The sequence below is a fragment of the Pongo abelii genome, chromosome 9 (assembly GCF_028885655.2).
Source record: "Pongo abelii isolate AG06213 chromosome 9, NHGRI_mPonAbe1-v2.0_pri, whole genome shotgun sequence".
NCBI classification, from domain to species: domain Eukaryota; kingdom Metazoa; phylum Chordata; class Mammalia; order Primates; family Hominidae; genus Pongo; species Pongo abelii.
In genome coordinates, this window is record NC_071994.2 from 68,370,314 (window position 1) to 68,396,787 (window position 26,474).

A 26,474-nucleotide genomic window follows, 5' to 3' on the forward strand; every position below is an offset into this window, starting at 1 on the left:
TCCTAAATGTAATTTCCATGTGGGCAGAAAATAGCTCAAATGCTAACCTATGCTGGGTATTACTCACCTGGGTTTCAATCGTACTAAACATGATGTCATGTAGGTTGAGGAGCTGCTCCGCTTCTTTCATGAACTCTAGGGGAGCAGGGGGCCCCAGAGTCTCTGCATGTCTCACCCTGCCCTTCTCACATGCTTGGCCAGAAGCTGAGCTGTGAGAAGCTCTCACAGAAGCTTGTGAAGTGTGACTATTAACTACTTGACGCCGGTGGTCGCTTCGCTGAAGTGTCGTGCTGAGCAATCACAATGAACTTCTCTTCAGTTGTCAACATTTGGAGATTTTTATTTATTGGGGATTGACAAGAAGTCACCACCATGGGAAAGTGTCTTGGGGCTAAAGAGAAAGTAGTTTACAAAACCTTGTTGTTATATGAAATTATTTCAGATGCATCATTTTCCTGCATGCAGACTTCTTCAGGCAGCTTAGTATAGGTCTAAGAAGGCAGAGCTGTGGCCGGGTGTGGGCTCATGCCTGTAATCCCAGCACTTTGGGAGGCCGAGGCAGGCGGATCACAAGGTCAAGAGATGGAAGCCATCCTGGCTAATGCGGTCAAACCCCGTCTGTACTAAAAATACACAAAATTAGCCGGGCGTGGTGGTGGGCTCCTGTAGTCCCAGCTACTCAGGAGGCTGAGGCAGGAGAATGGCGTGAACCCAGGAGGCAGAGCTTGCAGTCAGCTGAGATCATGCCACTGCACTCCAGCCTGGGTGACAGAGCGAGACTCCGTCTCAAAAAAATAAATAAATAAATAAAAGAAGGTCGGGCGCGGCAGCTCATGCCTGTAATCCCAGCACTTTGGGAGGCCAAGACAGGTGGATCACGAGGTCAGGAGATCAAGACCATCCTGGCTAACACGGTGAAACCCCGTCTCTACTAAAAATACAAAAAATTAGCCGGCCTGGTGGCGGGCACCTGTAGTCTCAGCTACTCATGAGGCTGAGGCAGGAGAATGGCGTGAATCTGGGAGGCGGAGCTTGCAGTGAGCTGAGATCGCGCCACTGCACTCCAGCCTGGGCGACAGAGCGAGACCAGACCTGTATCTGCAGTATACCTCTGCTACCTCTTCTCTATGTCTCGGTTCTTCTCCACAAAATGAGAATAACAACAGCAACATAAACATCATTTATGATGACGATTAACAGAGCTTGACATGTAATAAGTATTCATAATGATTAAAAACTTATTTTTTGAGATGGAGTCTCACTCTGTTGCCCAGGCTGGAGTGTAGTGATGCAATCTCGGCTCACTGCAACCTCCGCCTCCTGGGTTCAAGCAATTCTCTGCCTCAGCCTCCCGAGTAGCTGGGATTACAGGTACCCACCAAAAACACCCAGCTAATTTTTTTTGTATTTTTAGTAGAGACGGGGTTTCACTATGTTGGCCAGGCTGGTCTTGAACTCCTGACCTCATGATCCACCTGCCTTGGCCTCCCAAAGTGGTGGGATTACAGGCATGAGATACCACTCCCAGCCAAAAACATTTTGTTTAGAGATGGGGTCTTGCTATGTTGCCCAGGCTGGTCTTGAACTCCTAGCCTCAACCAATCCTCCTACCCCTGCCTTCTAAAGTGTTGGGATTACAGGTGTGAGCCACTGTGCCTGGCCATCATTACTTATTATTATCATTATCTTGTTTTGTCCATAGCATCACCATTCTCTAGGTTCTCTAAGCTAGAAAACTTGGGGCTGCCAGGCCTTTCCTTCATACCTGGGAAGGACAGTCCCTGCCCTGTATCTTGGGGTCTGCCTTCAAAATGTGTCTATTTCTGCTTCCATGGCCAGCTTCAGCTCTTCCTTCTCCTTTAACTCCCAGGTCCCACCTGTCCCAAGGCCCAGTCAATGACCTATCACACACTATCTATCACACTCCTCTCCACTGCTATGCCTCTATGAAGTCTTCTCTAACTTCCTATCCCAGCCGTTACTTGTTCCTTTATTTTGTATAAATATTTCTCTTGTGGTTGCTATCCTGCTATCTTTAGACACTTTACACACCTATCTCTGTCTTCTTCAGTAGACTGCAAGCTCCTTGAAGATTATTCATCCAGCCTTATTCATCTTCTATTCCTAGTATCCAGCAAAGAGCCTCGAATCAGGAAGGTATTGGTGAATATCTGTTGTCACTGTTTTCTTATTCCAATCCTGTCACCTGTGTCTGGGTTATTGGTAGCAGTCTCCTGTCTGGCTTCTTGGGCCTTGTTCTCAACAGGCTCCACCCTCACTCTCTCTGAAAGTATTTCATGTCACTTCATCGCTTAAGCTGCCTGATGACTTCCTTCTGAACGACACCTTGTTTAAATTTATCAGCTTAGTTTTCAAAGCTCCCTACTGCAAAACAAAGCAGCAAACATAAGAAGCTGTGTTTTCTCATTTCTCCTTGCCAGCAACATTTCACAAAGCCCCTGACTCTTACCGCAGGCAGCTCTTTCGCTCTTCGGAAAGAAGCTTTGAAGACACGACAGGACAGAGTACACGTCCCTCTTCCTCCTCCACCCCGTCTTCTCCTGCCTGAGTCACTACATTCCTTAAAAGATAAATGACCCGAGTTCTGGCCTTTTCCTATATGTAAGATAACATCTGATGGGGTTAGCGATGATGTCTCTGTAATCTATAACCAGAATTACTCTCACACCCAAACCCTGATGTGAGTCTGCTTTAATGTGACTCCTAAGCAAGTTCAATGTGATTTTGCACGTGCTGAACCCATTTCCCCCAAACAGAAAATCACAGTCTTGCAAATGTATCCTTCTCTCTTCTCTCTTACTTCCTACCTAAATTGGAATATTCTCCTTTTCCCCTCCTCCACTGGAATCCCACTGTCTCATTCAAGAATCCTTCTTTCACTGCCAGAGACTTCATGGGTATTTTTTAATTTATTTTTTATTTTTTGAGACAGAGTCTCTCTCTGTCACCTAGGCTGGAGTGCAGTGGCGCGATCTCGGCTCACTGCAACCTCTGACTTCCTGGTTCAAGCAATTCTCCTGCCTCAGCCTCCCGAGTAGCTGGGATTACAGGCGTGTGCCACCACGCTCAGCTAATTTTTTGTATTTTTAGTAGAGATGGGATTTCACTGTGTTAGCCAGGATGGTCTCGATCTCCTGACCTCGTGATCCACCTGCTTTGGCCTCCCAAAGTGCTGGGATTACAGGCATGAGCCACCGCGCCTGGCCATGGGTCTTTCTTAGACTGTTTGTGTGCCAAATAACTCCACCTTGGTATACGGTCCTGGGCAGCAGTCATTCTCCTGACTATGAAGTGATGCTCCGGGAGGGCAGTCATCAGTTAAGAGGCTTTTGGTTGCAAGTAAGAAACAGCCCAATCCAGAGTGGCATAATCAATAGGGGAATTATTGGCTCCCACAGCTGAGGCCTAGAGTAGCAGCACTGCCTGCAGGCAGGACTCAGTACTGTCACCGAGAACCTATTTTCAGCTGGGCGTGGGGGTGCATGTCTGCAGTCCGAGCTCCTTGGAAGACTGAGGCAAAAGGATCCCTTGAGCCCAGGAATTTGAGGCCAGCCTGGGCAACCCTGTCTCAAAACAAACAAACAAACCCTCTATTTCCTGAGGTCTATCCTCTCTTTCTCTGGGAATAGCTTCAGTGTTCCCAAAAGGCTGTCAGAGGCTCTCAGAACTATCAGCTTTCTTGTTCGGGCATAGGAAGAAAGAGAAAGCCTATATCCCAGGATTCCCAACCAAAGTCTCCAGATTCCTGCTGATTGGACAGGTTCAGGAACACGCCCCTGCCTAACCAAACCCTGGGGCCGGATGGGGATGGAAGGGGTGGCTGACACCCACTCTACCCCTGGAGGTGGGTACCCTGGCCTCCCTATCCACATGGATCTGCCAACTGAAACAGGACCTGGTAGAAGCGGGGTATGAATGTGTGGGAGACACCTCCAAACATGCCTGCATACCAGGCACATAACCAGTGCACAGTGACTGTCAGAGGCCTCCAAATACAAGCCCCTCCCATGAGCAGAATCTGGACTTCTGTTCCTTTGTTGCCAGTGTCCACGCCTCTCACTCCAAATGGTCACAACACCTCTGCTCCTCAACAGAGTCCTGCCTGTTATAGACAAACAGGCCCACACCTTTGGTTATTTTGGTTTAGACTAGGGACAAATTCTATCCTAGAGTCCCCAGGCCGCCAGTGGCTCCCCCATCCCTGCCTCTAGTGTGTACAGGGAGGAGGCCCTCAGTTTCTGCGGAGGTGGCTCCTCCCTCACAGGAGTCTCCGGGGATCCGTGAGGGCTTCCCACCACCACTGACACTTCCAGCAGCGGGGCAGCCTGAGCTTTGGAGAACTGAGGCTACACTGGCCTTTTTCCCTTCTTCCTCCTCCTCTTCTCTCCAAAGGGAAACCTGGAGAACACCCCCTCCCCCATCACTTCCTGCCCCACCCCTACCTTCCAAGGCCTCCTGTCTCCCTCTCAGTGCACTCACTGGCCACAGACGACAGCGTCCCCGGGCTGCACCCATGGTAACCGGCGTGGCAACCAGGAGTCGGTTGGGCTGAGGCCCTGAGCCCCAACTGTCAGAAGGGGCCTGAGGCTGAGGTGGAGGCTGGGAGTTTGGGGCTGTGGGTAAGTCCTTTTGGGGTCAGACCTGTGGACTTGGGCAGGGGCGGACCCTCATGGGGCTCTGGTGGGCTGCAGCAGTGCGGCTTGATCTTGGGCCCTGGTGGCAGCTGTCTCCTCTGAACAGGGCTGGAAAGGAGATGGACGGCCCTGAGATCTCGGCTTGCCTGGGGTCAGAACTAGCCTTGTAGGTGGCTGGGGAGGAGGAAGGAGGAAAAATACTAACATAAGTTGAGCTGCTGAATACGCCAGGTGCTTTCCATGTATTCTATCCTGAGTGTAACTGGAGGGCAGAGGTTAAGTGAGCACACAGCCAGCAGGCTGTAGGGGAGGATTTAAAGCTGGGCTGCTCTAAACTCACAGCATTTGCTCTTCCAATCCCTTCCCTGTTTCCTGGGTGGAGGTTCCCAAGGCAGGTGACTCAAAGAGGAAACTGTGAGAGTTTGTGGGAGCAGGTGGGGCCGTGCATGGACTCAACTGTCCCCAGAGGCAGCTAACTGCAGAGCTGAGCCCTGCCTCGCCCAGGCGGCCACCGCTTGCTTCAAGCTGCAGCTCAGGTAATGGTGGTGCCTATTCTCAGGTGGATCTTCTGAAGGCCATAGAATCCTCCACGGGCCCAGGATGCCTTTGCTCAAATACTGCAGCGTGGCCACAAGCCTGAAGGCCCCTGGCTGGGACAGTGCTGCTCCACCCTGGGACCTCTCCTTCACCTACCCCTTTGCCCTCCAAGCGCCCTGGCTCACCGGGCACAAGCCCCTTGCAAGGTACCTGTCTCTGCCCCTCTGGGGGAAGTGGGTGCCCTTTTCTTTTTCCTTTATTCTTGGCTGTTGGTGGTAGACCTTGGTGGACAGACTTGCTTCCTGAGAAGGCAGAAAGGGGTCTTCATTGTTTGGCCTATGATTGGCGTATCTGTGTGGGGTCTGTCACTCCAGCCTGCATTGTGCTCCCAGAGTCCTCCAGGGTTGATCTGGCTTTAGCAGAGTTGCAGATGCCGCAGTTGGCATGAGTGAGAGAAGGCAGTTAGGGATAGCCAGTTACCAAGTTTATAGCTCATTTTACCATCAGCGCTGAGACTTGGCTGGGCGCAGTGGCTCATGCCTGTATACAATCCCAGCACTTTGGAAGGCCGAGGCAAGCGGATCACTTGAGGTCAGGAGTTCGAGACCAGTCTGACCAAACATGGCAAAACCCCATCTACTAAAAATACAAAAAAAATTGGCTGGGCATGGTGGCTCATGCCTGTAATCCCAGCACTTTGGGAGGCCAAGGCGGGTAGATCACCCAAGGTCAGGAGTTCGAGACCAGCCTGGCCAAGATGGTGAAACCCCGTCTCTACTAAAAATATAAAAATTAGCCAGGCATGGTGGTGGGTGCCTGTAATCCCAGCTACTCAGGAGGATGAGGCAGAGAATTGCTTGAACTCGGAAGGTGGAAAGGTTGCAGTGAGCCGAGATCGCGCCATTGCACTCCAGCCTGGGCGACAGAGTGAGACTCTGTCTCAAAGAAAAAAAAATAATTAGCTGGGCGTGGTGGCGCATGCCTGTATTCCCATCTACTCAGGAGGCTGAGGCAGGAAAATTAACTCGGGAGGCGGAGGTTGCAGTGAGCCGAGACAGCGCCACTGCGCTCGAGCCTAGGGAACAGAGCGGGACTCCGTCTCAAAAACAAAACAAAACCAAAAAAAACAATGAGACTTGCTCGGCCACCATATGAGAAATCAGCTAATGTGGGGTCTCCAGGTCCCTCTTCAGGTTCCCTCGGTACCCCTCCTTTGTCCAGGATTTTCCTGAATAGGATCCTCAGTCCGCTTTCTAAAGCGTGGATACAAGAGGCCAAAGGCACCACAGCCCTATATGCACATGTGGAGCGTGTCATCTCCAGGGACTTGCATTCCTGCTGCCTGATCCATTCTGCCCACATTAGGGACATGCCAGCTTGAATGATCCTTAATGGCTCCCTTTCGTGATCCACCCGGTGGACCATCCTGTTCAAGGCTAGAGTTAAGCATGGGACTTTAGATGCCAACAAGCACAGGAAGGAGGCTGAGGGGGGCTGAGGGCAGCTCAGCATGGGCCTGCAGGAGCTCCTCAGCACAAACAGCCTGGGTGCAGTGACGGCATGTTGATGGCAGCAGGAGGCAGACAGGCTCCCTTTGCATTCAGCCTTGCCCATAAAGTAAAATGGGTTCTTCAAAAACCCAAACCCTGACTCAACAACTCCCCTAGGCCAACTGGCCCTGACCACATTTTCTGTAACTAGCATCTCATTTTTCTGTCCCACAGCCCCTTAGCTCCTCTGGGTTGTCCCTGCCCAAACACTTTCTCATCCCTCTGACCCCACAGCATCAAGTGGCATTACAGTTTCACACCCTTGGTATTACTATGCAAGCTTCCACGCCTCATCCTGGAATCCCACACGCCGCCTTAGGATTTACCCTCTTGGCCCTTTTTTTTTTTTTCTTTTTTTTTTTTTTGAGACGGAGTCTCGCTCTGTCACCAGGCTGGAGTACAGTGGCACAATCTTGGCTCACTGCAACCTGCGCCTCCTGGGTTCAAGCGATTCTCCTGCCTCCAAGCGATTCTCCTGCCTCAGCCTCCTGAGTAGCTGAGACTACAGGCACCCACCACCACGCCCACCTAATTTTTGTATTTTTAGTAGAGGTGGGCTTTCACCATGTTGTCCAGACAGTCTCGATCTCTTGACCCCGTGATCCGCCCATCTCGGCCTCCCAAAGTGCTGGGATTACAGGTGTGAGCCACCGCTCCCGGCCCCTGGCACTCTTCTTTTCTTTTTTTTGATGGGGGTCTCACCTTGTCACCCAGGCTGGAGTGCAGTAGTGTCATTTCAGCCCACTGCAACCTCTACCTCCCAGGTTCAAGCAATCCTCCTACCTCAGCCTCCCAAGTAGCTGGGACCACAGGCTCACACCACCACACCCAGCTAATTTTTTGTATTTTTGGTAGAGATGGGGTTTCACCATGTTGCCCAGGCTGGTCTTGAATTCCTGAGCTCAAGTGATCCATCCGCATCGGCCTCCCAAAGTGCTGGGATTACAGGCTTGAGCCACACTTTTCCAGTCTGTAGTCTAGTGTAGGAACAAGCATCAATTAACTTGAATGTATCAAGGCGAATTACCTTTTGGTTGCCTTGAACCAACTCCCAATCCACCAGGGATGGTTCCCTTCACTGTCCTCTCCTTCTGCCCCTCCCGGAGGTTTACCTTATCCTTCCGGAAGTCACAGATTGCCACTTTCCATATGGATTTCTGTTCCACATGCCTCATGTGCTGTGGTGCACCTTAGAGGTACCTGTGAAACATGTTTCTTGATGTGTTTAGGGCTTGTTGCTCTCTATCCACTAATTCCATTTGCTTTTTTCCAGGCACGCCTCTTCTTGCCCGTGTCTCCACATTGCCGACCCAGCATGGCAGGGGCCTGGCTGGCTGGGAAGAGCTGGAGATGCTGCCAACACATGGGTCCTAGCAAGAAAGGAAGCAGATGGTTTTTACTACCGGGCCCAAATAAAGGCCGCTCCCGAGGCAAGTCCCTGACCCCCAGTATCTCCCTGGTGTGCTCCTCTGGGTGGCCTTGTCATACCTGACATGCCTTAGCTGTGTGCATCTAGCAGGCTGGTTTCTTGGATAAGCACAGCTCTCCCATGGCCATGTTGTAGAAGTGAACACGTAATACCACTGAGTGTATTAGTTTGCTAGGGCTCCCTAACAAAATGCAACAAACGGAGTGGCTTAAACCACAGAAATGTGTCATCTCCCATTTCTGAAGGCTGGAAGTCCAGGCGTTGGCAAGGTTGGTTCCTTCTGAGAGCTGTGAAGAAGAATCATTTCCATGCCCTGCTTCTGGCTTCTCATGGCTTGCTGGCAGGCTTTGGTGTTCCTTAGCTTATGGAGGCATCGCCTTGATCTCTGCCTTTACCTTTACGGGGCTTTCATTTCCCCCTTTATAAGGACATCAATCACACTGGATTAGGGACCTGCCATATTCAGTCCCCATCTTAATTACATTTGCAATGACCCTATCCCTAAATAAGGTCACATTCTGGGGGCTAGGACTTCAACATATGAATTTGGCAGGGGGCAAGGCATGTTGGCTCATGCCTGTAATCCCAGCACTTTGAGAGGTGGTGGTGGGAGGATTGCTTGAGGCCAGGAGTTCGAGACCAGCCTGGGCAACATAGCGAGACCCTGTCTCTACAAAAAATTTAAAAATTAGCCAGGCATGGTGGCAAATGGCTGTAGTCGCAGCTACTTGGGAGGCTGAGGCAGGAGGATCACTTGAGCCCCAAACTGATGGCACCACTGCACTCCAGCCTGTGGGAGGAGGGTGGAGGTGGGGAACGGGACACAATTCAATGCATAACAGAGAAGAAAATGTACTTTAAAAGTACTTTATTGAGGAAAATTCAGTGTGTTGAATGAGCACTAGCCTAAGGGAAAGGTGGAACGAGATGTGTTTGCTCACATGCACGGGTGTGTGCTGGTATACAGAGAAGCACACTCCCACCATGCTGGGGGCCAGGCCTGGCCTGTACTTCAGTGGCTACTCACTTCTTTTTCTTTTTCTTTTTTTCAGAGTCAGACTTACTGTGTGAATGTAGATTCATGAAGGGAAGACTAGTGTAAATTCTTTAAAAATATGAATTTCAGAATTTCCAATCAAAAGTCAGTTTTCAGCCAGGTGTGGTTGCTCATGCCTGTAATAATAGCACTTTGGGAAACCAAGAAGGGTAGGTTACCTGAGCTCAGAAGTTCGAGACCAGCCTGGCCAACGTGGTGACACCGCGTCTCTACTAAATATACAAAAATTAGCTGAGCAAGGTGGTGGGCTCCTGTAGTCCCAGCTGCTCGGGAACCTGAGACAGGAGAATCACTTGAACCCAGGAGGCAGAAGTTGCAGTGAACCAAGATCACGCCATTGCACTCTAGCCTGGGTGATGAGCGAAACTCAGTCTGGAAAAAAAAAAAAAAAAAAGTCAATTGTCAAGTAACTAATATGTGAATTAAAATGAAATTCTAGCAAAGCTTTGCTCAAATATAGGTTCTGTCCAGTGATTTGGTAAAAATAATTTATAACCAGAGTTTATTTCTCTTCTAAATCACAGAGTACTTGAAACAGCTTGTACTTTTAAGTAGCTGCAGCACTGTTCTCTCACTTTTGCTATTCATTTGCTTAGCTAACCCTTTCCTCGTTGACTGCAAGGGCAGTGCTGAGGGCAGCTCTGTGGCCACAATCGCTCCTCGCCTACGTGAGCCTCACAGGTGAACAACCATCCTGTTGGTCTTGGACACATCCCTGGTTGGTCTTGGACACAGGAGCAGTGCTTCTTGGGGGTGCTGGAAGGAGGAGATTGCATTGAGAAAAGGTCCAGGGAGGACCCAGGTTACTCCTGGCAATTGCAGGTCAAAAATTTGGTAGGAGGAAAGAAAACCAGGCAAAGGAAGGGAATGGAAAGGCAGAGGCAGGAAGTGATCCACAAGAGTTGCCCAAGGCAAGAAGAGATTCAGGGAAGCACAACCGCGCCACACAGCCTGCCTCTCTTGGCTTTGACTGGCTTGAAGCAGCATCTGCCCTGTCCCTTCTTTAGGTGCCTGTCACTGTTTGGAAGGCAGCCCCTGGGCCTGGTTTGGGGGCATCGTAGGGAACCTGGGTGCTCCCTATTGTACTTTGTAATGCCAGGTCTTATTCTGAGTGTTTTCTTTCCCACAGCTGGAGAGACAGGGGGTCCTGCTTGTGGAATTCGAGGCTCCTCTTGTCGCAGGCTCAAAGCTGCCAGCCCAGCAGCAGAGAGTGGTCTTAGAAGAGGATGTCATTCCTCTCTCACCATCTGTAGGATACTCACTGAGACCAGGGGATAAGGTGCTGGCACTCTGGGAGCCACGCCAACAGCAGTATGGCCCTGGCACTGTTCTTTTGGGCTTGGAGATGAGAGATCCCCAGAGAGGTAAGAGAAGCTGCTCTGACCCATCAGTTCCCAGAAGGAGCCAGGCTGTAATCAGGCCAGAGGACAGAGCCAAGGCTGCATCTACAGCTTAGGGGTTTCTAAGGCATTAAGAATTTTTCCCCCTTGCTTGCTGCTTAGTCTTGAGGCAGCAACAGATGCCTCAAGATGCACATTGTATCTTTCAGATTATAAAAAAAAATTGTAATCAGGGTAATGGCCTAAAACTCTCATATCTATGTTGGTTAGCTAAACCATGGTTTAGCTACTCACGACCCAGCCCTCACCAGGTCCTCCAGGGACCAGACAGTCCTCTTCTGCAGGGTCAGTCAGCACTACTGTAATTCAGAGAATGACAGAATGAGGCTTCTACTGAGAAGGCATTTTGGTTTTGACAAGAAAAGTGAGCCCCTGCAGGCCACTGTAGTCTAGGAGGCAGGGAGGCTCAGGCAAGTCCTTGGGAAGTGGAGGTAACTATGATGCAGGTGAAGGATGTTCCTGGCAGGCTCTCCATGGAGAGGTGCAGGTGAAGGATGTTCCTGGCAGGCTCTCCATGGAGAGGTGCAGGTGAAGGATGTTCCTGGCAGGCTCTCCATGGAGAGGTGCATGTGAGAAGCCAGGCAGCCAGAGCAGAGGGGCCAGGCTGAAGCTCTGCCTTTGCCTGTGTGGATAGGAGAGGATTTATCCCACGATTAGGAAGTGGAAGCTACTTGGGAGGCTGAGGCAGGAGGATGGCTTGAGCCTGGGAGGTTGAGGCTGCAGTGAGCTATCACTGCGCCACTGCACTCCAGCCTGAGCCAGACCCTGTCTCAAAAAAAAAAAAAAAAGATAATTGGTAATTATAACAAAATGTTGCCGTTTTTTTTAAGTAGCATCAAAGGAAGAAGAAATCACTGTTCACTTCTGGAATGGCAAAGCCGCTAAAGTGTCCCTAGGTGGGGTCCAGTCGGTGTCCCTGGCCATCTGGAAGAAGGCTGTGGAGAAGCTGCACAAATCTTTCACCAGGGAGCACCCCAGGCCCCTTCACTGGGCCCCTTGCTGCTCTCTGCTAGGGCCAATCACTGGGCGCATCACTAACGAGCTTCCTCCGGATGCTCCATTCCTGTACCCTCTCTGCCACCCTCATACCTGCTGCCAGTTGCTGTGCCAGGGCTGCCTCTGTGGCTGCCCCCCATGTGGCACCACTTGGTGGCCTCTAACCAGGACCTCAGAAGTCATGGCCAGAGAACTTCCGGAGTTGGAACCCACAGCACAGCTTTTGCCCCTGGAAGGTCCTAAAGAGGAGAAAGTAGCAATGCACGCTCCCTTGGCTGTTTCTTCCTCCTCATCCTCCTCCTGTGAACAAGACGGTGTGGAGAATGATCTAGAGATGGGCCCTCCCCAGAGACTGATGGTGAACACTGCAGTCAACACAGATCCCATCCTTCTTAAGACGCCTCTGAGGCAGAGTGGCCTCTGCCAGCCTGAGTGGAGGTATTGGAAGAGAAACGGGCCTGAGCCATGCCCTGGGAAGTCAGGTATACCAAGGGAGTGGGCTTGCCTTCTAAGGCAGGGGCTGGGGCCCCAGCTCCCTTCCCTCCCACATGTCCCTTAGGAATTTCATGCACGTGTCCACTCTGTTGGGACTGCAGTAATCCTTGGGAGTCTGGTCATGCTGAAGAGGAGGCTGTGGCAAGAGGGAAATAGCAGGTTTCCATTTCAGCTATGAGGCCCAAAGGAGCAGAAGGATGAACTGATCTTTGTGCTAAGGTTGCATCCCTATTTAATACCTGCCTTTTTCTTTCTTCACTAGTCTCTACTGACAGAGCACTGCCATTGTCTGTTTTTAGTCCCCTCCTTTTTTCTTGGAGGCCTTGGTTTTTCTCTAGATGAACAGTCCAAACGCCTCCAGATGTTGATGAGAGTTGATGCACTGAAGCATAGAAACTGGTCTTAAGCATTGGTCATGAGGCCCCACTCTCCTGCTGGGTCCCTCAGTAAGTGAGAGGGAGGACCCGGGCACTGCGATGTGCTTCTTATCCCTCATGGCCAACAGGGAAGCTGTGTCCTGTTGCCACTGGCAGTCCCCACACTGCATCGCCTCCAGCTGAGAACTGTGTGGCGGGCCCTGCTAGGTTCGGGGAGCCCATCCTATCTAAATTCCCAACGGAGTCCAGAAAGAGCAGAAGCCTGTCAGAGCTGTGTGAAGGAGGTAGCCTGGATAAGTCTGGCCCTTGACAAGATTCTGGGAGTCCTGGGGTCACTGAACGTATCTGGGGCAGGGAGGCTGTGAGGTGAAGGAACACCACTGCTAAGGGCTTAGATCTCTAGGCACTGCCCACACTGGGACCCACTGGGGGTCCCTGGTTGAAACCATAGCCCTATTTCTAGGACAGCCACTGAGCTAGAAGGACTGCTCAGCCCATGAAGGTTTTTTTTTTTTTTTTTTTTTTTTTTTTTTTTTTTTTTTTGAGACAGAGTCTCACTCTGTTGCCCAGGCTGGAGTGCAGTGGCATGATTTTGGCTCACTGCAACCTCTGCCTCCCAGGTTCGAGTGATTCTCATGCCTCAGCCTCCCCAGTAGCTGGGATTATAGGTGCATGCCACCATGCCTGGCTAACTTTTTGTATTTTTAGTGGAGATGGGGTTTCGCCATGTTGGCCAGGCAGGTCTCGAACCCCTGGCCTAAGTGATCTGCCTGCCTCGGCCTCCCAAAGTGCTGGGATTACAGGCGTGAACCACCAAGCTGGCACCAATGAAGATTTCAATCTTGCCCCAGGGGTAAGGACTTTATTAGTGTTCAGTTCCAGAAAGTTGAGAAATTGTTTGTAATGAGCAGCTTTCCTGGTGACTCCTCTGAACCCCTGGGCTTTGGGAGGGGTGGGGAGGAGTATGTCTGCTGCACTTGGATTTTATATGAGGATTTTTCCCCCTATCTCTCATAGGCCCAGCTGTGCTCTTCCTCCACTCTCCAGGAGGAAACTTTGTATTGAAAATATAAAATGGGGAGGTGGGTCCTGGGCTTCTGTGAAACGGGTTACTCCAATCTTGCAATGGCAAGCCTTGGCAGCAGCCACTCAGAAATGGCGATTTCGCTGGGCACAGTGGCTCACCCAGCACTTTGGGAGGCCGGGGGGTGGTGGGGGGAGCGGATCACTTGAGGTCAGGGGTTTGAGACCAGCCTGACCAACAAAGTGAAACCCCGTCTCTACTAAAAATACAAAAATTAGCCAGGCATTGTGATGCACGTCTGTAATCCCAGCTAGTTGGGAGGCTGAGGTACGAGAAACGGTTGAAGCTGGGAGGCAGAGTAAGCCACTACACTCCAGCCTGGGCGACACGCGAGACTCTGTCTGCAAAAATAAAAAAAAAGAAAAGAAAGAAATGCCGCTATGGAGAATTTAGCATGAAAACTCTAGAGTTTGGCACCATTTTATTTATATTATCACTTGCAGAGAGGGCATAAAGAAGATGGTACCAAACTCTAGAGTTTTCATGCTAAATTCTCCATAGCTCCCAATGTCTCTTGCTCCAGCACAGCTTGGAGAAAGAAGAGCTGTACCTACCCAACAGAGAGGGGTCTGTGCGGAGCAACTGAGACAGTGCCAAGCCCAGCATAGGGGAGAAGGACAACCAGAGGGGCCATGGAGGCCAGACATACCCTAAGTACCACGTCTGTGTTCCCATTGCTGTGGCTTGCTCCATAGCAAACTCTAGAAGGGTTCCAAACCTGATTAAGTCCAGACAAATTTCCCCTGGCCCTAAGTTTACACAGCTCTTACTGCTACTGCTCAAAGCCACTTACACCTACAGTCTCGCTCCATCACCACATTTAAACAGATCCACTCCAAAGTTATTTTTTCCCTTGAAATAAATTCTAATAATTGACTATAAAGAAGAGAACTATAGTATCTTCAGGTACTTGGCCTGGCTTTCCTGTTAAATACTGGATCTTGTGTTATGCTCTAGGGAAAGTTCCTGGGGCTGACCCATGAGCATCATCAGCATGTTCCCAAATATATGGAGAGCATGCCCGAGAGTGGGTGTAGAGACATGGCCATCCCCCGCCCTCACCACACACGTGGGACTGCCTGCTCACTAGTGAAGAGAAGCACAGAAAACCAGGGTCAGGGCTGAAACAAGGCAAACACCAGAGCTTTGCTTTTCTCCCCTCCAGGTTTTGTATCTTTTAAAGGAAATATGCTGTTTTGCTTCTCCTAAACATGCTTGATGTTTAATCAGTTCTTGCTATCAGGACTTGATATCCGTTCTGTCGAGTGCTGATGCTCGACACTCAATTTTGAGCTTTGCCTCTCACAAAAGCTCTTGCATAGGTTTCCCTGTCCTCTACACTTTGCCTTACTTTCAGTTACAGGCAGTGAGAGGTTACAATTAGATCCTAATAGTCCTAGGGAGGCCAGATTGTGAGCTGCTGGCAGGGAGGTACTTTCTGCCTCCTTTGACTGAAACAGGATTCAATCTGTAGTTTTAAAAGAAACGTAAAGAGCGTTCCTTCCCTTTTACATTGGTCTATTCCTCAGGAAGTCACATCTCCCATTATTTTTGTTTTGCCCCAATATTTTTTTTTATTTTTAGAGACAGGGTCTCACTATGTCACCCAGGCTGGAGGGCAGTGGCACGATCATAGCTCACTGCAGCCTCAAACTCCTGGGCTCAAGCAATCCTGCCGCCTCAGCCTCCCAAATAGTTGAGATTACAGGTGTGCACCAATGCACCCAGTTCAATTTCTTAAAATTTGTTTTTCTGTCAGCTTGTAATCTCTTCTTTGTGGTCTGTGTTATCAGTGATCAGTGAAGGTGTCGAAGCTCCTTTAACTGGTGGCAGTCAGTTACCTTTCCTTGCCCTACTGGCAGTTTAGAAAACACATCTAATAACTTCTTCACAACTCCAAATCTTGGGTATCAGGTAATGTTTCCCAAAAGCATAAGGGCCAGAAATGATAACAATTTTTTTCTCTAAAAATAGAAAACATTACATGGACACATTGCGTGATGGCAAAAGAAAACAGGCCAGGTGTAGTGGCTTATACCTGTAACTGCAACACTTTGGGAGGCTGAGGCTGGAGGATCTCTTGAGCCCAGGAGTTCAAGACCAGCCTGGGCAACATAGTGAGACCCTGTTTCTACAAAAAACTAAACAATTAGCTGAGCATGGTGGTGTGTGCCTGTGGTCCCAGCTACTGGGGGCTGTAGTGAAGAGGGGGTGGCAGGTGGGAGGATGGCTTGAGCCCAGGTGGTTGAGGCTGCAGTGAGCTATGATCATGCCACTGCATTCCAGCCTGGGTGATATAGCAAGACCCCGTCTCAAATACATAATAAATGAAAAGAAAACAGTGCTTGAGCTTACAGATACTTCAGTGATCCTTGTTTTAGTTCTACTTATCCCATCAAAATGGTGGCATATTCAACCTAAGTAATTGACTTTTGGGTTTAGGAACAAGATATTCCAACATCTGGAAAGAAGAAAAGGATCACAAACGGCAGAGAGCACAAACTGTAGTAGTGGGGACTACCAAGGAGCTGGTCTCGAAAGCAACCCACACGAAGCCACCGCAGACCCCGCCAGGGGAAGCTGAACACAGAAAGCGGAGTCAGAGCCTTGCAATACGTAAGTGGAACAAGAATTCCCGTTAGACTAAGAGCCCTGAGGATCTAGGTAAAGCAGAATGGCTGGAAAGGGGCTTCCTAAGGACTCCTCACATGGATCTTAGACCTTTTGGGTCACATCCCCTTTGAGAACAGTAAAACCTATGACCCCTTGTCCTAGAAAAATGCACATACCCTCAATTTTGCATGTAATTTCAGAAGGCTTAAGGAACCCATGAATTTAATCACAGGCTTCTTGGGGTGCAAGGATCCCCGTTTAAATGACCCTCTGTTCTATGGTATTGGGTAGGGGTCTGCTTTATTAGGCCCTCTGAATATGGAGTCTATTCCTCACTAAGAATGATAATATAGCCCTACTTAAACTTTATTTCCATCATATAAAATACTGGCACCTTTCCCAAGGAAAGGTTTGTGTTCAAAATGAGAGAACCACCAGGCAACGAAACTGGGAGATGTCACAGTACTGCTGTGGCAGCTTCAAGACATTTGGGACACAGCAATGACTTTTTTTTCTGAGACAGGATCTCACTCTGTCACTCAGGCTGGAATGCAGTGGCGTAATCATGGCTCACTACAGCTTTGAACTCCTGGGCTCAAGTGAGCCTCCCACCTGAGCCTCCTGAGTAGCTAGGACCTGAGTAGCTAGGCACATGCCACCACACCTGACTAAATTTTTTACTTTTTGTAGAGATAGGGTCTCACTGTGTTGACCAGGCTGGTCTTGATTACTAGGCTCAAGTGATCTTCCTGCCTTGGTTTCCCAAAATGTTGGGATTACAGGTATGAGCCACCGCACTCGGCCACAATCAATGACTTTTTAAAATCAGTGACTTTTGATTCTTAAAATTGCAGTCAGCATAACAATCTATGGATTTTTTTTCCCCTTTTATAGGTAAAGAATAAACATGGTAAATACTCGAGGAGTTATACAGAGTGGCTGACAAGGCCTTCTTCAACAGAAGGAGGCAGAGGACAGGCCATAGGTTAACAGTCAAATAACCAGCAGTATCTCCACCCCACGAAGACCTCCCTGCAGATAAGCAGCAGGAAGGCACCTGTTGTGAGGGCTTATAGGAGTGTGGGGTCCTGCCCTGGGGCTCCCTGCCAGGGCCCTGGTGAAACTGTTTTAAGATGCCTCTTCCATGGAAGGAGGGGGTCAGCCTGCTTTGGGCAAATGTGTCCACAGCCACTCTGCCACCTTCCCATAAAGCCTACTTGTACGTGAGTGACATTTTGTTTCACCTCTTAATAAAATTGAATTCTCTTCATTTCCAAATCTCTTTATTATCATAATTAACCTTTACTTGGAAAGCAAGCAGTAAAACCTGTTCAGACAGCATCATTATATTACTTTCAGGCAAACAAGCATGGAGGACTTCTACACCCTCAAGTTAAAAAAGGCACTGAGGCTGGGCGTGGTGGCTCACGCCTGTAATCCCAGCACTTTGGGAGGCCAAGGTGGGTGGATCACGAGGTCAAGAGATCAAGACCATCCTGGCCAACATGGTGAAACCCCGTCTCTACTAAAAATACAAAAAAAATAGATGGGCGTGGTGGTGGGCGGCTGTAGTGCCAGCTACTCGGGAGGCTGAGGCAGGAGAATGGTGTGAACCCGGGAGGCGGAACTTGCAGTGAGCCGAGATCACACCACTGCACTCCAGCCTGGGCAACAGAGCGAGACTGTCTCAAAACAAACAAACAAACAAAAAAAGCACTGAAAGAGACAGACTCCAGTTCCTGGGAAGGCTGACCCAGTCAGCACTAAAAACAGGATTAATGTATAGCTATTAAGAGAATCATACAGTGGCTTTATTCTTACTACTTAAAAAAAGGTGATGTGATGGCAGTGATGGTCAACATCACACAGGGAAGACCAGGTCCACACTTTGTCCAGAATCAACTGCTACCACATGAGTCTTCTTGGTTAAGTCATTTGAGCCCACAGTGACAGAATAGGTCCCTGGATATACTTCTATGTAGAGGTCCTTAGAGATGTTCTCAGCCTAGAAGGAAAAGAGGATATTAGCAGTTTAGAGATTTTATACCCCAGTGCCACCATGGGCCCCCAGCAGGCTACCTGTCCTTGCAGAGGTGTAATGGAATGAAGCGCTAATGTGGGAGACAGAGGTCCTGCTTTCAAGGCTCAGCCTGCTCATGTACAACACTGTCATTTTGGTAGGTCTCAGCCTTTCCTTATTTCTCGAACTGTGATAATACCTCACAAATAAGCATGTGAAAACGCGCTGTAATTGCTAAAGTGTTACATGAACATGAAGGATTAGAAAAAGAACACTCTACTTGGAGTTAGGCAGAGGGAAAGGCTAGAGGCCACTGTTTTGGGGATCAGAAGTAGACAGTGGCACTTAGCACAGATGAGCAGTAATGACAAGGTACTCGGGAGTGATGAGAGCCATTCTTTTAAACTGTGCTTTGCTAAGTTCACTATCAGGAAGATGACAGGCATTTCTTTTGTCCTAAAGCTCAGAACAATTTGAGTGAATTCCATTTTGTCACTGAAGCAGCAATTCAGCTGGCTGACAAAACTCTCCCTTGGAGGACTGGTTCTCCCAGAGTACAAAACATTGGAAGCCAGAGTTAATGGAAAGATTTTATTTAGAGCCGAACTGAGCACAATCAGTCTTCCAAGGGTAGACTTCACTCATGGCTGGTAGGTTACATCAGGTATGCAGGCAGAGGATGGGTCTCAGTTCAAATGGTAAAAGGACAAAGTCACAAACCAGAAAAGAGCCTGTAATTAAGGGCCAGAGTGACAGCTGGGATGCCATTACATGCTTACTTAATGCTGAGAAGAGGCCACAGGCAGAAGCTGTCAATTCCACTACCACACACAGGAAAAGCCAAACTACTGGCCAGCAAATTGCACTCAGAGGAATAAATGATCATGTTTACATTTTTATGAAATTTCCACTCTTCCTCCTACCTTGCAGATGGATTTGAAGCCAATTTTTTCCAAAGCTGTTTTCTGTTGTATTCTTTCATGCCTGTCCAGTTACTGCGAAATTGGAAGTCTACCATCCTTTAACTGATGTAAATGTGTACAACAATGTCATTAACTATTTATTGGTTGTCAACCATGTAAATAAAAGTCACTTTTAGAAAATATGGTTATATCAGAATTGCAGAAAGCCAAGGATGCTTCATTTGCACACAAGGAAACATAGAGGTAAGGTTGGCATGTGGCTGTAGAACTCCAACACTGTGGAACATCAGCATTACCAAAAGTCAGCAAGTGTTGAGAGGCGTCTAAGCCTTAACAACTTATATTTGTACTAGAAGCAGAATATTCTTAATTGTTACTAACTCTAGTATGCTCCAAATCCTGACTCGTAGCAAACTGTATACAAACAAAAAGTAAATGTATTGTGGCACCATGCTGAATGAAGTTCCTTTCCTCAGAATGTCTAGCCCTTCCAAGTTCCAAAAAGGATCCCCTGGCTTCATGAACTAATGAGTACTTTACCCTAAAAATGAAAAACTCATTATATGTTTTTACAGAGAAACATTTGTGGAAAATAAGAACAAATGCCTTCAAATGTTTTGGAACCTGATCTCACCAAATGTGTATGTTTCGGAATTTCAGCAATGGTTTTCACTTTGTTAGCAGGAGGATCGTGCCCCTCCTGCTGCTTGAACAGATGGTGGAATTCCAGCAGGACCCAGTGCCAGCCCAGCTGAGCTGTAGGAACTGAGAGGTGAATACTTCACATTCTTTCCAACCACAACTATGAGTTCAGGCACAAAGAGTATCCCTGAAGCTTAGAGTGAAGGAAGAATACCAAGAAAACCTAATTTTACACTGAACCAAAATTTTGTGTGCCCTTCTTAAGTGTAAGAACATCTCAACTTAAAAATACTATAGACTCAATTCAAATAGCCCTCTAAGAACCATGTCAGCTGGTTCATGGAGTTGCAATGGTGGTGAAACCCAGTGCGTAACCAGTTCCGTACTCACAGGCTGGGATGCCTCTGGAGCATGCTCTGATACTTGATAAATGCCTCCAGGACCAAGGGATGTCTTTTTTCTGTCTTTTCTCTGAAGCGACAAGTAGAACACTGATTTGTGCCCAAGCTTTCACTTTTGGATTATAAAGAGAAGTTATCTTCTACCTTATTAGGAGTTAGTAATTGTTCTGCCAGCTTTTTCTAAGTTGTCATCTAAGTCATTAAGGCATTTTTAAGTGAATTCTGTGAGGTATTTTTAGTCAGGTGGTTACTATAATTTTCATCCTTACATGGGCTTTGGAATCAGACACAACTGAGTTTCAGTCCTATCTCTGCTATTTACTAAGAGAGATTAACTTCTCTTGAGCCTTGGTTTTCCAGTCTGTAACATGGCACTCTTGGATTGCAGGGAAAATTTAAAATGCAAAAGTGACACTTAGGCTCTCAATACATTCTCTTCTGTGCTTCTTCTAGGAGTGGGGGTGGTCCTAGAAGGGAACAGGCTGACTGATAAAGCCAATTTCCCTTTGAGGGAACTTACATTTTAAAGGGAGAGATGGGAACGACTCTTCCCCACGTGTACCTAAGTGCACCCTTTAGGGTCACGTGCACTAGGTAGTAAGAGTTCAGGCTAGGCCAGAAAAAGGGGCTCAGGACTCAAGCTCTGGCACCCTACTCACCTCCCAGGCCAGGGGAGGCGTGTGGGAGGTGCTTCGAGTGTGCACTCAGCCCTTGCACATGTCCCTGTGCCCACTCTCCCATCCTTTTCCTAAACTTCCTCCCTCTAACACCCCAAAATGGCTGACAGACCAAAGAAGTCAGGAATCCAACTTAGACTCCGGAATAGACTCTGGACTTCAGTTTGCTATCTTTGAGTACAAGTAGTGTAGTTTAAAACAAAAGAAAAAACCTAGTCTCCTCAGAAACCACCACCACTACCTCCTCCTTTGAATCAGTTCAATAAGCAGAATCTTTGGCTTCCCCAGAATGACATGTGGTAAAAGGTAAGTTTGTAGTGAGAGGCCCATAATTGTTATTACCTTTACAAAAAGTATTTTGTTAAAAGAGACACCCATCCCCACACTTCCCTTGTACTTTCTTTTAAAAAATTATGAAAGACATGGGCCAGGCATGGTGGCTCACGCCTGTAATCTCAGCACTTTGGGAGGCTGAGGCAGGCAGATCACCTGAGGTCAGGAGTTCAAGACCAGCCTGGCCAACACGGTGAGACTCTGTCTCTATTAAAAAATACAAAAATGGGCCAGGCGCGGTGGCTTATGCCTGTAATCCCAGCACTTTGGGAGGCCAAGGCAGGCGGATCACGAGGTCAGGAGATCGAGACCGTCCTGGCTAACACAGTGAAACCCCGTCTCCATTAAAAATACAAAAAATTAGCCAGGCGTGGTGGCAGACGCCTGTAGTCCCAGCTACTCGGGAGGCTGAGGCAGAAGAATGCTGTGAACCAGGGAGGCGGAGCTTGCTATGAGCTGAGATCGTATCACTGCACTCCAGCCTGGGCAACAGAGCAAGACTGTGTCTCGACAAAAAAAAAAAAAAAAATTAGCTGGGCTGGTGGTGTGTGCACATTGTCCCAGCTACTTGGGAGGCTGAGGCAGGAGAATTGTCTGAACCTGGGAGGCAGAAGTTGCGGTGAGCCGCTATCGCACCACTGCACTCCACCTTGGGTGACAGAGTGAGACTCCCTCTCAAAAAAAAAAAATTACCAAAGGCATCACAGTTATCACGTTACAGTAAAAAATGTAATTATTAAAAATCTTTTCCCCCAGCCTGGGCAACATGGCAAAACCCCATCTCTATTAAAAACATTAAAAATTAGCTGGGTGTGGTGGCATGCGCCTGTAGTCCCAGCTACTTGGGAGGTTCAGGTGGGAGGATCACCTGCCCAGGAAGTCAAGGCTGCAGTAAGCCGTGATTGCTCCACTGCACTCTAGCCTGGGTGACAGAGTAAGACCCTGTCTCAAAAAAAAAAAAAAGAAAAAAAAATCCTATCCCTAAATATAGAAGAGGATATTTGGAGCTCTTTTAAAAAAGAAATAGAAAAAGGGTCTATGTTGCCCAGGATAGAGTGCAGGGGATAGTCACAGGGGCGATCATTGCATACACCACATTCCAGGCTTGGAAGCTCTTTTCTTTAAACCTGCCCGAGAATCCCATGGCCCAGGACTGCAGGTTCAACTAAAGATCCTACAGTGGCATCAATCTTATATTTTTGACAACCTCGTATTTCATGTTCATTGCTGTAAGTTCTCTAAGGCTATGAATTTACACATTTCTGTTAAGCACTGTAATGCCAAGTCACACAGGCATCCAGTGACACAAAGTCTAGCAGGGGCTCTTGAATATAGGGTGTCATGTCTTGGTAGACTGAAGGCATGGTGCAGGACAGTTGAGTACACTTACCTGACCATTCCCTATGTCCGAGCATATGTGCAGCTTTGACTCGCCTCTGTGATAACGATAGACATGGATTGCCCCTCCTTCCTCTGGCACAGATGAATAATATTTCTAGAGACGTAATGTCAAAGATGTTAGCTAACCAAATTGTCTTGTCAAATTTTCAAAAAACCCTGATATTTGGGTAAAGTACAGTTAAGGAGGGAGGTAAGAGAGCAAAGGTGAATTACCTGCCCTCTTGACAGGCCTCTGAAGTCATGCAACAAACCTTAGCCCACCCAAAGTGGCTGCAGAGAAAGAAATGCATTTGGCATCCCCGTGCTGCCACCTGCTGCCTCTGTAGGGCAAGAACGCTGGCTAACTAAACGTAGGCAGGACCATGCTCTCTGCCAGGTTAAACAAATTTCACATCTTTGCCCCCATGTCCAATGCACATATCCTTTCATTTCCTCCCCTAAAAAATGTGGATGAACAGTTCCATGTTTATTGTCTAAGTCTCAGACAAGGACATGGGAAGAGAGGGGTACATTTTCTTGAGATTTAGAAACACAACAGGAAATGAAACATAAACCCAAGAGCTGCTCTGCAGCCCTTTTCTCTGTGCTTCCTGCATGCGGGGCAGTGGAGGGAGAAATCTCTAATTTAAGAAGAATCTTCCAAAAGATCGGAAAACAGTTACATTTCTCTTGTCTGCTTCCTTCCTCCCCCTCAAAGTTAGCCTTAGACTTGCCCTTGATAATGACTAATGATGAGGACATCACAGCCCTGCTTGTTTTGAACACAAGGTAGGGACACTGTCTAAAAAACATGTGACCAGAAGAGTGAGAAGCTGGGAAAAGCACTTGAGGACACAGACCTAAAGATGTGTTTTAGTGGCTGCTTCAAATTGTGGAGGCAAACCCAGTACATAATTCTTAATTCTATCTCTAGAAAGCCAAGAGGTTCTGAGGCTCCATTTCATAACAGAGACTTGAACTGAAGCATGAACTGAAAACCAAAATGAAGAACAGCAGTTTGCTAAACCTCAAACCAAAGACAAATATTATTCCTTTTACTGAACCATGAACCAAGGGTTTAATCACTTTACAGTGGAGTTGAAGCTATTGATTTTTGTAAAACCACTGAACACAAATAAGATAAAAATATTCCCTGAAGTATTCCTCTTTGGTTGGAATCCTATTCTTGGAGTCAGGGATTCTTATAAAAGACGTAGAAAGATTAGAGTTTTTTGAGATCTTAACATATGAAACTGAAAAGCAGGGCAGAAACAAGGTATTCTCTTCCATCTCCTTTGTGGATCAGCCTCCTTACAACCATGTAGGACTCACGAAGTGTTAAGGCTGCATGAGGCCAGAGTCTGCTGTAATTCCTAGAAGACAGTGCCTTCCATGCAGGTAATTTCCTTGAATGTTTTCTGGCCTGCCTTCAACATTCCCTAAGTATCGAAAGATGACTTGGCTGGGTATGGTGGCTCACGCCTGTAATCCCAGCACTTTGGGAGGCCAAGATGTGCGGATCACTCGAGGTCAGGGGTTCGAGAGCAGCCTGGCCAACATGGTGAAGCCCTGTCTCTACTAAAAATACAAAAATTAGCCAGGCATGGTGGCATGTGCCTGTAGTCCCAGCTGCTCGGGAGGCTGAGGCAAGAGAATCGCTTGAACCAGGAGGCCAGGAGGTAGGGGTTGCAGTGAGCCAAGACTGAGCCACTGCACTCCAGCCTGGGTGATGGAGTGAGACTCTGTCTCAATTTAAAAAAAAAAAAAAAAAAAAGGCGGGGCACGGTGGCTCACACCCGTAATCCCAGCACTTTGGGAGGCTGAGGCGGGCGGATCACGAAGTCAGGAGATGGAGACCATCCTGGCTAGCACAGTGAAACCCCGTCTCTACTAAAAAAAAAAAAAAAATTAGCTGGGTGTGGTGGTGGGCGCCTGTAGTCCCAGCTACTAGGGAGGCTGAGGCAGGAGAATGGTGTGAACTCGGGAGGGAGAGCTTGCGGTGAGCCGAGATCGTGTCACTGCACTCCAGCCTGGGCGACAGAGCAAGACTCTGTCTCAAAAAAAAAAACAAAAAAAGTTAAAAAAAAAAACCCTAATATTTAACTTATTTGCTATGGAATTCGGCAAATAAGCTATTTTTCCCCCCACTAGACTGAAAGATCACTGAGGGCAGAAGACCTTTTCTGACTTTTCATTGCTATATTGTCAGCTACAGAGTTAGGCATTCAATAAACACTTATTAGGTGAATTCTAACTTGGATTTACCCCCTGGTTTAAGTCCTTGACTGATTACAATCTGACCATGAAGGCTGGGCAGGAGAAACAGGTAGTCTCCAGATTCTCCCTAAATTCCAGAAAGATCCAAATGTGGTCCATCAGCAGGTGATGGGGCATAGCTTTGGTTCACACCAACTTACCCCACACTGACTTGAAGTATAGTCCATGAATTCAGCCATTGTTCTGAAGGAAGCACTAAGGGTTGGGGGTCTCTCTTCTCTCTATTTGAATAAATGGCACGTCACAGGTTAGCTCTAGGATTCCCTGCTGGAGAATGAAGCCATTTTGGAAATAGTCTCCTTTTTACTTTTGGAAAGGCTCTGCAAGTTTATGTCAGAAAGAACGATGTTATTGAGAAAGAATTCCAACTCTAAAAGATAAACATGCAATTTATCCAGGATCTAAGAGACAGGTTTGCAGGCTTTCCTCTATTATCAGATGATAGCTGTAAGATTTTTTTTTTTTTTTTTTTTTTTTTTTTTTTTTTGAGACGGAGGTTTCGCTCTTGTTGCTCAGGCTGGAGTGCAAAGGCGCGATCTCGGCTCACCGCAACCTCCGCCTCCCGGGTTCAAGCGATTCTCCCGCCTCAGCCTCCCTAGTACCTGGGATTACAGACATGCGCCACCATGCCCGGCTAATTTTGTATTTTTAGTAGAGACGGGATTTCTCCATGTTGGTCAGGCTGCTTTCGAACTCCCGACCTCAGGTGATCCGCCCGCCTCGGCCTCCCAAAGTGCTGGGATTACAAGCATGAGCCACCGCGCCCGGCTAATTTTTTTTTTTAAAGTAACCAACCAGGGCTGAACACTACCGTTATTCTACAGCTACCCAACAAGAATCTGTCAAATGTAAAGCGTTTTGAAAGGACTTTTCCATTCATTGTCCTGATCCTTTCCAGCTTCCGCTAAGGGGAGGTTTCCTCAGCTGCTTCTGCGCTGCGCACCCCTGGCTCCCAGCGGGCTACCGCGGCGCGAAGGACTGGGGCGGTCGCCGGCACAGCGACCCTCACCTCTCCTGGGAGAACGCGGGGCCGGCCGGCTGCCGGCTGTTTCTCTAGGTGGGGCGCCTCCCGGGCAAGGACCCCCATGCAGCCTTTGGGACGCTCCAGAGCATGCCAGTCCACCGCCCTCCTCTTGGCCCTCTCCAGCACTTCTAGAGCCAGCCTTGCTGAACGCTGCAGGGAACGTCGGTCCACCCCATTCAGCGCTGCGGCCGCCAAACAGTTGTCCATGGCTCCCTGAGTGGGCACATAACGTACAAACGCCGGCGGGTCAGCTGGGCCGCGGCGACCCTGCTCCAAATCCGGGTGGGAGCCCCAGCCTCGACCTCCCTGGAGACCACCGCTCCTGGTCCGCCCCCAACGCACACTCCAGCGGGAGCCCAGCCAGGACGAGGCCTAGCGCGCTCGCCCCTTCCATTTCCATCTCCCCCTTCCGCTACTTAGGGAGCCCACTCACCCGGCTCACTCGTCAGGGCGCATGCGCGCAGCGCTATCCTAGGAAGAGGGACCAGGCCTATCGCTCCCGGCGGCGCCGGCGCAGCTGGGCCATTGGCGGAAGGCGGGAGAGGCGGGGCGGCGGGGCGGCCAAACACGCCTTCTGGGTCCCAGCCGCGGCGTCTGCGCGCGG

The 26,474-nt window shown here is 48.7% G+C and overlaps 2 protein-coding genes across 18 annotated transcripts; one reads left to right on the forward strand and one right to left on the reverse strand.

Moving 5' to 3' along the window:
• Positions 1 to 314: 314 nt before the first annotated feature.
• Positions 315 to 26,469, reverse strand: AKIP1 (A-kinase interacting protein 1). Of its 15 annotated transcripts, XR_010141729.1 has the most exons (12): positions 26,304 to 26,423; positions 25,856 to 26,083; positions 24,987 to 25,067; positions 22,580 to 22,684; positions 20,169 to 20,249; positions 18,015 to 18,198; positions 9,387 to 9,600; positions 7,943 to 8,112; positions 5,403 to 5,494; positions 4,663 to 4,829; positions 2,053 to 4,123; positions 315 to 623 (listed from the first exon to the last, which is right to left on the reverse strand). XR_010141729.1 is itself a non-coding variant. In XM_024255870.3 (6 exons), the coding sequence occupies exons 2-6, from the start codon at positions 26,075 to 26,077 to the stop codon at positions 18,055 to 18,057; spliced, it is 633 nt and encodes a 210-aa protein (XP_024111638.1). In that variant the 5' UTR covers positions 26,078 to 26,083; positions 26,304 to 26,469; the 3' UTR covers positions 17,460 to 18,054. The 15 variants fall into 15 exon arrangements, 8 of the variants coding, with proteins under 8 accessions (XP_024111638.1, XP_054380682.1, XP_024111642.1 ...); XR_010141728.1 differs by having other exon boundaries at positions 5,403 to 9,600; XR_010141727.1 differs by lacking the exon at positions 26,304 to 26,423 and having other exon boundaries at positions 5,403 to 8,112; positions 25,856 to 26,294.
• C9H11orf16 (chromosome 9 C11orf16 homolog) lies at positions 4,093 to 17,473 on the forward strand. 3 transcript variants are annotated; one of them, XM_003777813.4, is made up of 6 exons: positions 4,093 to 4,640; positions 5,215 to 5,398; positions 8,016 to 8,172; positions 10,358 to 10,592; positions 11,462 to 12,106; positions 17,088 to 17,473. In XM_003777813.4, the coding sequence occupies exons 2-6, from the start codon at positions 5,256 to 5,258 to the stop codon at positions 17,096 to 17,098; spliced, it is 1,191 nt and encodes a 396-aa protein (XP_003777861.3). In that variant the 5' UTR covers positions 4,093 to 4,640; positions 5,215 to 5,255; the 3' UTR covers positions 17,099 to 17,473. The 3 variants fall into 3 exon arrangements, with proteins under 3 accessions (XP_003777861.3, XP_054380680.1, XP_054380679.1); XM_054524705.2 differs by having other exon boundaries at positions 4,469 to 4,640; positions 11,459 to 12,106; XM_054524704.1 differs by lacking the exon at positions 17,088 to 17,473 and having other exon boundaries at positions 4,469 to 4,640; positions 11,462 to 13,919.
• Positions 26,470 to 26,474: the final 5 nt, after the last annotated feature.

Bases quoted from the DNA above. Each gene is read 5' to 3' on its own strand.
- C9H11orf16 (XM_054524704.1), top strand. From the start codon at position 5,256: ATGCCTTTGCTCAAATACTGCAGCGTGGCCACAAGCCTGAAGGCCCCT. The intron at 8,173-10,357 runs GCAAGTCCCTGA...TCTTTCCCACAG, and splicing joins AAATAAAGGCCGCTCCCGAG to CTGGAGAGACAGGGGGTCCT. The intron at 10,593-11,461 runs GTAAGAGAAGCT...TTTTTTAAGTAG, and splicing joins GATGAGAGATCCCCAGAGAG to CATCAAAGGAAGAAGAAATC.
- AKIP1 (XM_024255870.3), bottom strand. From the start codon at position 26,077: ATGGACAACTGTTTGGCGGCCGCAGCGCTGAATGGGGTGGACCGACGT. The intron at 22,685-24,986 runs GTAAGTTGGTGT...TTACGTCTCTAG, and splicing joins ATACTTCAAGTCAGTGTGGG to AAATATTATTCATCTGTGCC. The intron at 20,250-22,579 runs GTAAGTGTACTC...TTGTCGCTTCAG, and splicing joins CGGACATAGGGAATGGTCAG to AGAAAAGACAGAAAAAAGAC.